The sequence below is a fragment of the Bubalus bubalis genome, chromosome 18 (assembly GCF_019923935.1).
Source record: "Bubalus bubalis isolate 160015118507 breed Murrah chromosome 18, NDDB_SH_1, whole genome shotgun sequence".
Lineage (NCBI taxonomy): Eukaryota > Metazoa > Chordata > Mammalia > Artiodactyla > Bovidae > Bubalus > Bubalus bubalis.
In genome coordinates this window covers 39,738,102-39,751,396 of record NC_059174.1, presented here as the reverse complement: position 1 = coordinate 39,751,396, position 13,295 = coordinate 39,738,102, and the positions used below count along the sequence as shown (strand labels likewise).

Here is a 13,295-nt window from a genome sequence, read left to right as displayed (position 1 = left end):
TGCTTCTGTAGTATTTTTTTTTAATCTATATTTCTCATTACCTCCCAATCACACTGATTTTTTTTCATAGACCAAATCTGTATCATGACAGAATATTCCATAGTCTGCAAATCTTTTGACTGTTCTCAGAGTGTCCCTTAAAACTTACTTATTTCCTGTATTTCATGTAAGCTGAAAAAAAGATTTAAAAACTTGATTAGATTCAGAGAGGATGCTGTGCGCATCATACTCTGTCACACTGGGCAACAAATGATGTCAGGTTGACTCACGATTACAGACGCAAAGGGTGTCTGTGTGGCCGCAGCGATGCTCGCAGATCTTGGCCATGGCAAAGCGGACTTCCCTCTCTGCAGCCAGCTAGCCACCCATGGGACGACGCTCTGGCTCAGAGTGAGTGTCTTGTTCTCCAGCAAACCAGCACTCCAGGAATCCCCTGGCACTCCTTAATCAAGTACGTCATTGGGGATTATCAGAACGGTGCCTTTCTAATTCTACCATTCTTTCTATAATTTCAGCTGCCATTCTCCTAGAAAGAAGAGCTTTCCTTCATGCACTGGAGATGAGCCTGAGTTCCTTCTAAAACTGTAAGTTAAAGAAAGCTAAACTCTTTCCCCTTAAGGTTCAATTTTCAGAAAAGAGGTTGGTGTAGTAGTCACCTCTGATGGTGGCAATATTTTCTTTTTTACCTTTTTATTGGACTCTGCCCAAGTAAGGCCTGCCCCCAGTGCTGAGACCTGATGTTGATTGTCTGTTTACTACCAAACTGAAGTTTGGGGCTCTCTGTTACCTAATTGAGGTGTAAGCAGGGCCTATAGATAGCTTTATTTGCTGCTGATTTTGTTTTTTTGCTAACATGCATGGTTTATAGGAAGAAAGCTAGGAGGCAATTCAAATTTTGGCCCCCATACTCCTCTTTGACCACCTGATGTGAAGAACCAACTCATTGGAAAAGATGCTGATGCTGGGAAAGATTGAAGGTGGGAAGAGAAGGAGATGACAGAGGGTGAGATGGTCATATGGCATCACCAATGCTACGGACATGAGTTTAAGTAGGCTCCGGGAGTTGGTGATGGACAGGGAAGCCTGGCGTGCTGCAGTCCATGCGGTCACAAAGAGTTGGCCATGACTAAGCGACAGAACTGAACTACTCCTCTGGGAACAGAAAGCCTCTCTGTAATTTTTAATATCCATGCATTCTTCATATTACTAGTCAAATCTATTTTTCTTTTTTAATTTATTCCATTAACTGTATATGTAAAAATCAATTTTCTACTTTTACATGATTTCATTTTGATCACTTATCCTTTTAATCTAGGTGGAATTACTTTTACTGCACTGTGTCAGGCAAGGAGATAAAAAGCAACTTTATCCAAATTATCCAATCTTCCCCATATAATTTCTTAATAGTCTTTTCTTTCTCTAATGGCGTGTGTTTCCTTGTGTCTGTTGACTCTTGTATTCTTCTGCTCTGTGTGAATTACCTTAGCTTCACAATACATTCTGCTACCTTTTTAAAAGAGCTAGTTTCACTTTTTTTTTTTTTTGCAAATGGGCTTCAGAGCGAATCAACAAGTGTCATTTTTAGTCTCTAATTGGGGGCATAGGAAGAGTCAGACCCAGGGAAGGTGCAGCTCAGGGAGGCTTGGGTGGAATCCCAAGTGAGTGGAGGCAAACACCCTGGTGAGCTTGACATCAACCCCGGGCTCAATTTTTGGCTGCATGGAGGGCCCATATGAAGTCTCGCCAAGGTCAGGAGGGTAAGTTTCTCCATTTACCTTTGAGGAGCCTGGGGTGGTTGAAAGCTCTGTTTCTGCTTCCACTTCTCTTTTCTCCTCCATCAGGGAGAAGTCTTCAGAGGGTGGAGTTATAAACACGAAATGCTTCAGGATTTCTGTCATGGCCAAAGGCTGTCGCTTCACAGGGTAGGAGATGATTGAGTATAAAGCAGGTGGTGGGATAGGTGGTCCAGAGGAACCCAGGCCCAAGATGTCTAGGATCTAAAGGAAAACATCAAGATGAATTTCTGGTGTAGAGGGCAGGCTACCCCTAACAGCCTCCCTGAAAGAGCACAGGATGGTGAGAACCCTCCCTCCTTTCTCTAGACTTTCTCAGGAGACGCCCTGATATAGGCATGTGTCAGGGATGGTGTGTAATGGGCCTCTGACACAGCTCTGCAGGTCTTTTCAGACCCCACACCTCCAGACCCAGCTGGGGCTCTTGCTATGGGCTTCAGGCTCCCTCCCTTATCATAACCTTTGTCACTTTATTATGATTGCTTGACGGTCTTATCTCTGCAACTGGACTGTAAAGTTCATTAGGACTGGAGCTAGGCTGATAGAGCACATGGCCTAGCACACAGCTGGGACTCAAACCTCTGTTTAAAGAGACCATCTCTTACTATTCTGATGTCTATAGTATAGAGCTGTTTCATTTATTTTCAGATCCCCTGTTAATATTTCTTCTACCTTTAAGTGTTCTTTCTTTTCAAAGGTAAAAGAGGGTTAGGGCTAGAGCAGGTGATATACAGCAAAGAAAAAAAAAAAAGCACATCAAAGTTCTGGGGATGGCGTGAAAGATGGGAATGAAGAGAGAAGTCAAAATAGAAACTTGAGAGAGTCAACTTATTCGTGTAGCATTTCCCATTCTACTCGGATATATAATGAATGAGAGCCATCCAGAGCAGATGGCTTGAAAATCTGGTAGCAATTTCCTCCTCAGCTTGTAAAACCCTCAGAAAAAGGATGCTATCCCTTGATTAACTGTTGTCATCACAACCATGAGGCCACCTGAGTGGACCAAACAGGCTATTAGCTCGAGCAAGTAACTATCTTCATGTAATCCTGCGTTGCTAATTCTCTTGGTCAGAAAGTTGAAGACACTTCCTGACTAACATGTAGCCAGAGTTAACTCCCAGGATTCAGAATATCTGTGAGGAAAGGGATGAATAATTTGCATCCCCTATTAAGTTAATAGATGCAGGAAGTTCTTTAAACAAGTCTAACTCATGGTTCCTCTCAGGCTCTGCTCTCTACTTTTAAGGTTGTATCTCAGTTCAGTTCAGTTCAGTTCAGTCGCTCAGTCGTGTCCGACTCTTTGCGACCCCATGAACCGCAGCACGCCAGGCCTCCCTGTCCATCACCAACTCCCAGAGTTCACTCAAACTCACGTCCATCGAGTCAGTGATGCCATCCAGCCATCTCATCCTCTGTCGTCCCCTTCTCCTCCTGCCCCCAATCCCTCCCAGCATCAGAGTCTTTTCCAATGAGTCAACTCTTCACATGAGGTGGCCAAAGTACTGGAAGGTTGCATCTAGTTTCTGATAAATACCAAACTAAACCAGTGGGTAGACTGCAGCCCCCCTGTTCAAATCTGGCTTGCTACCTGCTTTTGTAAATCAAGCTGTATCTGAACAGAGTCATCTCCAGTCATATCCATTGTTGGGGGTGGGTGTTTGGGACAGAGACTATATGACCTGTAGCCTCAAATATTTGTTTTTGTTGTTTCACAGAAAAAGTTTGTCCCGGGATGAAAGGTTATAATAACCATCCCCTCCAAATCACTGCCAAAGGGGTTTCTGAATACGATGCTTTTGTTTCTAGGAACAAGAAGCTGTCTGGTCATATAATTTCTGTCATGGTGGGAAGCTTATGGGAAAGAAATTTTAGAATAGTTGAGCCATTTGCATCACCCCCGAAGTATACCTGCCTTGCCAACCCATAAAAGAGTATTGTCAATACTAAAATTAACTTTATGAGTGGCTTTTTATAAGGTTAGATGGAATAGTTTAGATCTGTGGAACTTCCTATGGATACTTCATCACATAGAAAAAGGTCCTTTTAGCCATTTTTGTTTTATATTCAAAGGGATATCAGAGATGAATGGAATTAAGGGGATCTGGATTTTGTGTTAAAAACACATTTACAAGGACTAGCTCTGTACGTCTGCCTGGCTACCTGACCGTTACATCTCTGTCTTGGAGGAAAGTCTGTACCTGTTCCCCTTTAGGAAGCCTCTCATTTTCCAGGGCCTGCTTCCAGCTCGAGCCTTCGGAGTCAGGCGTCTGGATGTTTATGAACGGCACACCCAGATCCTTCTTCCCTTCGTGGTCCTCCTCCTCGCCCTCGCCTCTGTCGCTGCGCTCCTCCTGGGCGCGGAGCTTCTCCAGCCGCTCCCTCTCGGCCCTCTCCCGTTCCAGGCGCTCCCTCTCGGCTCGCTCCTTCTCCGCACGCTCCCGCTCCCGGTCCTTGCGGCCTCGGCGTCCTCCGGAGGGAACCTGGCGCTGGTCGGCCCCGTCCTCATGGCTCATGTCCTCAGCGCCAATGTGATGCAGCAGAACTCCCTGCTTCCGGTCCCAGTACGTGAGGATATTCTGGATGTCCTTCAGGGTCAGCTCGAAGGTCTTAAACTTCTGGGCCATGTTCTTGTCAGTGTCCTTCGGGAGGTCCCCCTCGCTATCTTCTTGCTCCTGGACAAGAGGAAACCAAAGTGTGTTGATATCTGACAAGAGGTTCCTCCTCCTCTTATCCATTCTTCCTTTCCCACAGCTACCTGCTCTCTGACGGACACTTTTCTTTCTACTGCGTCCATCTTCACCTCTAGTTTGGAAAAAGTAAGAATCTAGAAGGCAAAAACACATAAAACATTCTTAAAACAGTTCTTTCGGGGAGAGCAAATCGCAAAAGAAGGAGAAAGAGGGCATTCTGCTTTGTAAGATGGCCTCATAGGATTCCAGCCCCTCATATGCACACCAGGGCTGTGCCTATGGATTGTGTGGGGGCCTTTCTCAGAAGATTCACTCTGTGGTCCTTCCTTGTCATAGAGCCAGCTGGGGCCGGGCATTATGCATAGCAGCTGTAATGTTCACTCCTGGTTGACAGCTGCTGCTCTGAAGGATCAACAGGAAAAGATGCTCAAGACGAGCCTTTCCTCTGGAGAGGCCACTGAGTTTAGTGGTCCAAACCTGGTCTCACAATTGTTAGCTGTGTGACCATGGGTGAGCAAGCCACATCTTGGGCCCATCTGTATCGTGTTGACAGTAATATTAATAACTACCCCAGAGGACCACTGAAAGTTAAATGTGTGAGTACATGTAAAAAGCTTGTAACAGTGTCTGTCACAGAGTAAAAGGTCTTGTAGTGCCAAGTTATTAAAATTATACAGATTATGTATACAGATTAATCAGTGCTGCTGGGGACAAACAGGGTTTCAGAATCTGGCTACACTGCAGCCTCTTAAACAAACCTGTATTTTATCTAATGAACCTTGCAGAGAGAAACCAACCTTATTCTTTTTGTTACTGCTTTGTGGATTCTGATTTTCTCCCCTCCTGATGAAACCCTCCAGGAGGCTTCACAGGTCTGGGGGTCGTTCTTTGATAAGCTCAGGTGTGGAGGCATGAGAGGCCCAGGCTGGTTATCCCCTCTCTGCACTGCATCAGCTCCCCGCTAAATGTCCGTCTCTACAGCCTGGAGAGAGCTGACACAACAGTACGGGCAACGCTGTCTCCTGGAGTGGGTGGATCGCCTTATTTGTGTGGGGGAGTGGAGGGCTGGGTGCCTGCTGTATGTTCCCATCTACAGAGTTCTGCCTAGATATCCTGTTCCAAGTGGAAGTGGACTGAGTGTGGAAGAAGCGCCTACTGAGGGGAGGACTTGCATTTGGAAGCTTGCAGGAGCCTGTTTCTTATCCTTGTTTTGGTGCCTAAGTTTTAAGTGCTCAGACATGCTCCTTCCTGAGCTCTACCTGATGGGGACTCCTGGACACTGATTCCTCTGCTCTTCCACCTGCCTCCTGGGACCAGTCTGCACCTCGTCTGGGAGTCTGGCTTTAGTTTTTCCCTCAGAACTCTCGGGGCTGGAGTGGCCACTGTGCACCCCAGCTAGCCACAACCCTCAGCCACTAGCGCCACCCTGGACGTTGCTCTGGCCAGTCTGCACCAAGCCTGGGTACCGTATATCACAGTGGGCAGAGACGTGACAGGCAGACTGATACTCACAAGGACAGCTTATGCTGGAGCATCTCCCTTGACTGCGGTCAAGGATCAGCTCCTGGTTGAACACACTGACTTGGTGGCTCACTGCAAACAGCTCTTCACCACCAGTCTATTTAACACCATCCAGGGGGATGCAGGAGACAGCAGAAGGAGCCAGATCTGTGCACGCACACAACTGTTACAGCTCGTCCTGTTAAATTCTGGATGGGGTTCATGTCTCTGAACCTCTGAGGAAGGACAGGATGTAACAGGACAGGATTATGGGAAGCACAAGAAAGCACGGGGCACACAGTCAGTGCTCAGAAAATGCTGATCCCTCTCCTCCTGCCTTTTGCTCCACCACAGAGTCTGCACACTCCTAGGCCAGCTTTCTGGAGGGGAGATGTGCTGGGCTGATATGCTAGCTCTGGTGGCGGGCCACTCTGCACCTGCCTGCCGCTGAGGGGCCAGGGAGGGTTGCTACCTGCCGGCTTGGTATCTGAGATTTCTTCGTGGACGGCTCCTCCTTTACGGGTCCCTGCTTTGGCTTTTTATTCTTCCGTTTTAGCTCATCTTCTTCCTTCTGTCGCTCAAGTTCCTGCTGTAGCTTCTTTTCCTGCATCTCCTTTGCCAGTCTCTCTAGCTCCCTTCATTAAGTCAGGCAGAGAAGAAAAGAGTTCAGAGGGGCCTGCCCGAGCCCCTCCCCTGCTGCAATCACCTGGTGGGGGAAAGTGGCGCAGAGTTTTCTTCAGCACAAAAACCAGGAAAGAACAAAAGAAAGCTGGATGTTATAGGAAGGAAGGAAGATGGAAGGGAAGAGAAGAAAAGAAGGGAAGAAAGGAGGAAAGGATGGTTCACATCTACCTTTGAATAGTCATTTAGTAAAACTGATATCTGATGTTCAACTAAGAGGAATTCTCAACTGATCTCTAATTCTATTTCAATCTCCTTTCACAGGAGAGTGAGGCAAGGGCTATAAATAAGCTAGATGTTATCACTCTTAAAAAACAACTTTCAAAGATTGTTCTGATATCAGTACAGATGAGGCCCAGCTTTCTACACTCATGTCTGAGGTGTAGACAAGAAGAAATGATGTTTTCCACAGCCGTCCCCACTGTGGCCCACTTGGAGCCATGGTGCTAGAGCTGAAGGCCACGTTCCTCTCCTTCTCTCTCTTTCTTTCCTTTCCAGCTATGGATTCAGCCGTGTCTGCCCTGCTGCTAACGGCAGAGAGGGCACCAAGCCTGGGCACCATGTATAAACAAAGAGTGGAGGGGATGAAGATACGGAATCCATTTGTTTTCATCTCTGGGAATCCCTGGTTGTTCCGGCTGCTGTGGCTTTCTGCTCACTGAAGCTGACTCATCATTACTTCATCACTTTGTGTGTGTGTGCGTTACAAACAAGTCACTGCTGAGCTCTGAGAATCAGATTTGCATTTTCTAAGTCCACTGTGAGATGAATGCCTGAAAGTAAATGATCTGAATGAGAAAAAAAAAAAAAAAAAAAAAGCGATTCTTTTGGAATCCCAAAGCTGGGATTCCTGAGGCCCAGGCATGTTTACAGTAGACCATGCAGGAGATGTGGGTATATATATATATATATACTGATACTGTAGAGGACATAAAAGCTCTTTGGGGGCCAGTGGGAGGAGTCTGGAGGTAGAGGGAGAGGAGAAAAGCGGATTAAATTACAGGTAGCATCTTGCCCCCCCACCAGTGTTTGGAATCCTAGGGAGGGGTAGGCAGTAGACCCCCCTCAATCCCTTGGCATGTCTGAAGATCTGAGGACAGGACACTGCCCACCTGTATCGGAGACAGCATCCAATTGTGGGCCATGTCTCATGGGCGGTATGGAGGGGATTCAGTCAGTCCTGTGTGGTCCCCAGGGATGGGCACAGGAGGTGGCTGAGAGGACTGGCCTGGGAGCCTACCCAGGGTCTCTGCTGAACTGCCCAGGCTAAGGAGCAAGTGGGAGTGGCAGTCAGACCTCGGGATGGACGGCACTACCAAAGGCCAAGATGCTGGCCAGGAAAGGAGGAGAAATGGCTAAGTTATGGAGGGCAACCACCATGCCCACAAGAGTGGCCCTCGGGATCACCATCTGTGGACACCTGAGCACAGAGGCTGATGAGCCGTAGCTCTCAGGGAAGACAGCAGGAGGGCAGGGGCCAGAAGCCCCTCCTCTTTTTACACTACAGCCTCTAGCCCTGGGTCCCACAGGTCCCCCAGAAAGAAGGAAGGACAGGAGAATGGAGGCGTGGGAAGGCTGCAGCAACCAGCACTCTGGTTGTGCAAGATACCTCTTTCTGCTCTCAGCAAGTCATCCTCCCAGGTCTCCCGTGGCCCCGATGACCCCAGCCTCCAGGATGGGCTGTATGCCTGACGGAAACTGCTCCCAGTGGCAGTGCTTCCCTTCTGACCAGCCCCGGACACTGACCTCCTCTTCCTCTCCCGCAGGGCTTGCTGAACCTCTCGGTTGAAGGTTATTTTCTCCTCCTCTGTCAAGGCATCATATTCTTCCTCATCCATGCTTTGGAGACGCTCCTTCTCTCTCTTCTGCGCTTCTCTGCGTTTGTGCTCTGTGGGGAGCAAACAGGAGGGTGGGAAAAACTCACTCACCACCTTTGGCTGCGGGGACCCCAGTGGTTTAGCTCTTGCCTAAGCAGGCTGTGGTGCGTGTGTGACAGGGAGAGGCGGCGGGTACCACAGGCGGCCTCCTAATCTCTGGTGGGCTTTCCTGAACTCACACAGTTCCCACAGTGGTTTCCATCTGTGGTAGGCTGAACATAGGCCCCAAAGAGGTTCACGTGCTAATGCCCAGAACCTGTGAATATGTCACATTACATGGCAGAAAGAACTTTGCAAATGTAAGTAAATTAAGGATCTTGAGTTGGGGTGATGACCCTGGATTATCTGAGTGGGCCCAATATAATCACAGAGGTCCACCAGAGGCAGGCAGGAGGGTCAGGGTCAGAGAAGAAGAGGGGACAATGAGGCAGAGGTCAGAGAGTTGCGAGGTAGGAATCACGAGCCGAGGAATGCAGGGGGCCTCTAGGAGCCAGAAAAGGCGAGAAGGATTCTCCCCTAGAGCCTCCAGAGGAACATGGCCCTGCTGACACCTCAATTTTAGGACTTCTGACTCCCAGAACTGTCAGAGAACAAATCTGTGGTGAGTCATCAAGCTTGAAGCAGTGTATTACAGGAGTAATAGGAAAGTAATATACCACCCACTGACTTTACCCATTACTAACACAAGCCACCAAAGTGCTCAGGTGACAGAACTGTCAACTTCCACACCCTGCAGATTCCAGGTCCTGAAGTGTGGCTCACACTTGGCACGAAGGCTCTGGGCTGCTTCTGCACATGTTACAGGTACCACAGTCTTTCCTGGTGCTTCCCTAAGTTTGAGCTTTGGGCTCAGAGATCTACATCTTGAGTTCTTAGTCTCTAACACTTACAGAGGATAGTAACAGATCAGAATAATAATTCCTCCTTCACAGGGCTGTTGTGGGGATCAAATAAGCAATCATGTAAGGCATCTAGCCCAGTGCCTGGCACAATCATAAATGTTCAATAACAGCTAGATTCTAATATAATAATATTGTATGCTGCCTCAGGACTTTTTAAAATGATTAAGGGAATAGGAACCTATATTGCAACTGTGAAAACTACAGGTAATTGAGAAAATGAAAAGAGATACTTTCTTTCAAAAGTTGATTGTTGATGGGAAATGAGTTTTCTGGAAACTAGGAATCTGGAGGTTGAAATATTGCTGAGAGATGCCTGGTCAATCTCTGGATGAGAATAAAAGGAAGCAGTCTTTGAGTTCTGCTTTGATCCCTGGGTTGGGAAGATCCCCTGGAAAAGGGAAAGGCTACCCACTCCAGTATTCTGGCCTAGAGAATTCCACGGACTGCATAGTCCATGGGGTCGCAGAGAGTCAGATACAACTGAGCAGCTTTCACTTCACTATGAACTAAGATAGCTCAGTGTTTGTAAATATTTCCTTAAAAGGAAAAGGTGCAGACTGTTCTGGAAGACAGAGGCAAGGCTGAGTGAGGAAGGGCAGTGATATGACTGGAGCTGAGGCTGAAGCAGGATTCTGCCTCTGAGGGGTAGTGCCGTCCTCTCCCTTGGGGGCCAAGATCTGCTGGGTCTGCTTTTGTCTAAATTTGGAACTTAAGCTAACATTACTTTCTTTGTGTATGTGTGTATGCACTTTTCAATCATTGAAAATTTTTTACAGGCCACTGGAATGACAAAAAAGCAAAGAACTCAGAGTTACGCAGATCTTACTAATATGCTCTGTGATCTTACACAAAACTTTTGATATCTGTGAGCCTCGTTTTCCACATCTGTAGAATGGGGGCAATAATCTTTGTCAGGACTAAATGACCCAAAGTGTCCTTTAAAGACATTTTAAGTGTACACAATCTGCTGCAGTGCCTGGTACACAATAGGCTAGAATGTAGAAACTGTTTCCTAAAGTTACAAGCTCTACTCTGGTCTTACAGGAAATTCACAGTGGGCTTAAAACCGACAAGCTAATGAACGCGTCACCTGAGTAAGGATGAGACCTGTGATGTGGCTCTCTCAGTCAGTGCTCAGTTGCTCAGTCATGTCTGACTTTTTGCAGCCACATGGACTGTAGCCAGCTAGGCTCCTCTGTCCATAGGACTTTTCCAGCAAGAATACTGGAGTGGGTTGCCATCCAGGAGACTGTCCCAACCCAGTGACTGAAACCTCCTGTATCTTCTGCATTGGCAGGTGGATTCTTTACCACTGAGCCACCTGGAAGCCCTGTGATACCCTCAGGTAGGCTGTAATTACAGAGAAGATGAAGGGATGTAATGTGATGTCGGGGGAAAGAGGAAGATGCCTATGGTGAGAAGAGCTGGGTTCCATCCTTCCTTCTATCATCTCTCAACAGGTCCCTTCTGTCTCAATTGCCTCACATGCAAAGTGGAAATAAGAACTCCCAGCCACCCTCCAGGGCAGAGGTGGGGCACCAATGAGATGGCAGATGTAGCAACATAAGCCTAATGGGTGCTCACAGCAGGGAAGGAATGTAAAAGGCCTAGAGCTCTGTTTAAAGGAAAGACTTATAGGGCTTGGAAGGACAGCCCAGGAGGGGATGGCCTTACCTTCTTGCTCATTTTTGGCTTTTTCCTGGGCCTTCATGGCTGCGTAATCCTGGGCCATGTTGATGACATAGATGTGCTCCCGATTGCCGATGGCCTTCAGCAGGCAGAGAAGAGCGGTAGCTGCGTTCCGAGCAAAGAGTGTCTCCAGGCTGTCAAACACCACTCCTCGGTAGCAGTCACTCAGCTGAAACCAGAGCACAAACAGTTACTGTGGCCACAAGATCATCTGTTCCCCAAGAAGGAAGCTATTTTTTCTTTTGCTGCTGCTTTTACAGGTGCTGCCATTGGTTCTGCAGACCCAGAACCATTGGTTCTGGGCCCAGATGAAAGTTCCACTGCCTTCCCACCTGCCAGATTCAATGGGGCTGTAATTAAACAAGAGAGAAAAATAAAAATGTTTCAGCAGTCATGAAAGATCTTTGCCATACATATCTGCAGACTAAAGGATTTATTCTGTCTCTGTAGAAATCAAGAAAACAAATAATGTTAAGATGAGAATCTGGGAAGATCCATGAAACACAGAGAAGGAAGATGTGTATAAAAGGTGTCCTTCTGCAGCAAAGGCAGTGGTAGCAGATGGGCCTTTTTTATCTTAATGGTTTTCCTGCCTTGGAGCGTAATGATTTTGGTAACAGTAACTACTGTAGAACAGGCCTTGGCTGTGCTGCAGCGTTACTTAAAGTGTAGTGCAGAGACTGGCCACCGTGGGCTAGACACTGATTACTACCACTTTCTGATGAGACAAGAATCCTGTGTCAGAAAATCAACTACTGCAATCAGTACATATACTATTTAGTTTAGCTGCCATTTTTTTTTTTCCTCATAGGGAAGACTTTGTCAATAAAGGAAGTAGCGCAAACTCTGTATCTCATCAGAGGCCAGTTCTATGAGTAGCACAGCTCTCCTGGCTTACTTTGGGTTTTACCAGTGGTCTCAGCCTTTACTTGGGGTGCATGAAACACCTGCACACTTACTAGACCACTGTGTTCAAATGAGCTGAGAGCAATGGCACCTTTAACGCAGTAGCGAGTTCAAACCTTAACATGAATCATTTCTGGTGATTACATTCCTCCTCTTCTGCGAAACTCAAGTCGAATTTTTGTGTACTTAAATGTGCAATTAATACTGTGGCCCATTCTGGCAAACCAAAGCAAACACAGAACTCTAGGACCTGATAAGCAATTTAGTTTTCTGTAATCCATAAGCAGCAAACCCTCCCAAATTCTGGTGATTTAGTTTTCTTTTCAAGTACAATATGTATTTGGAAAACTGAGAAGTGGCCACAGGACTGGAAAAGGTCAGTTTTCATCCCAATCCCAAAGAAAGGCAATGCCAAAGAATGCTCAAACTACTGCACAATTGCACTCATCTCACACGCTAGTAAAGTAATGCTTCAAATTCTCCAAACCAGGCTTCAGCAGTACGTGAACCGTGAACTTCCGGATGTTCAAGCTGGTTTTAGAAAAGGCAGAGGAACCAGAGATCAAATTGCCAACATCTGCTGGATCATGGAAAAAGCAAGAGAGTTCCAGAAAAACATCTATTTCTGCTTTATTAACTATGCCAAAGCTTTTGGCTGTGTGGATCACAATCAACTGTGGAAAATTCTTCAAGAGATGGGAATACCAGACCACCTGATCTGCCTCTTGAGAAACCTGTATGCAGGTCAGGAAGCAACAGTTAGAACTGGACATGGAACAACAGACTGGTTCCAAATAGGAAAAGGAGTACGTCAAGGCTGTATATTGTCACCCTGCTTATTTAACTTATGTGCAGGGTACATCATGAGAAACACTGGGCCAGAAGAAGCACAAGCTGGAATAAAGATTGCCGGGGGAAATATCAATAACCTCAGATATGCAGATGACACCACCCTTATGGCAGAAAGTAGAGAAGAACTAAAGAGCCTCTTGATGAAAGTGAAAGAGGACAGTGAAAAAGTTGGCTTAAAGCTCAACATTCAGAAAATTAAGATCATGGCATCTGGTCCCATCACTTCATGGCAAATAGATGGGGAAACAGTGTCAGACTTTATTTTTCTGGGCTCCAAAATCACTGCAGATGGTGACTGCAGCCATGAAGTGAAAAGATGCTTACTCCTTGGAAGGAAAGTTATGACCAACCTAGACAGCATTTTAAAAAGCAGAGACATTACTTTGCCAACAAAGGTCCATCTAG

At 46.7% G+C, this 13,295-nt stretch overlaps 1 protein-coding gene across 1 annotated transcript in view; it reads right to left on the bottom strand.

Annotated features, from left to right (window-relative positions):
• The window catches only part of HYDIN (HYDIN axonemal central pair apparatus protein), a 420,256-nt gene that overhangs the window by 68,057 nt on the left and 338,904 nt on the right, over window positions 1–13,295 (bottom strand). Inside the window, exons 44-49 of the mRNA XM_044932144.2 lie at window positions 11,118–11,301; window positions 8,411–8,552; window positions 6,456–6,618; window positions 4,549–4,617; window positions 3,992–4,465; window positions 1,776–1,997 (exon numbers count right to left, since the gene is read on the bottom strand). Of these exons, the coding sequence (XP_044788079.2) occupies window positions 1,776–1,997; window positions 3,992–4,465; window positions 4,549–4,617; window positions 6,456–6,618; window positions 8,411–8,552; window positions 11,118–11,301 (1,254 nt within the window). The remainder of the gene's footprint in view (window positions 1–1,775; window positions 1,998–3,991; window positions 4,466–4,548; window positions 4,618–6,455; window positions 6,619–8,410; window positions 8,553–11,117; window positions 11,302–13,295) is intronic.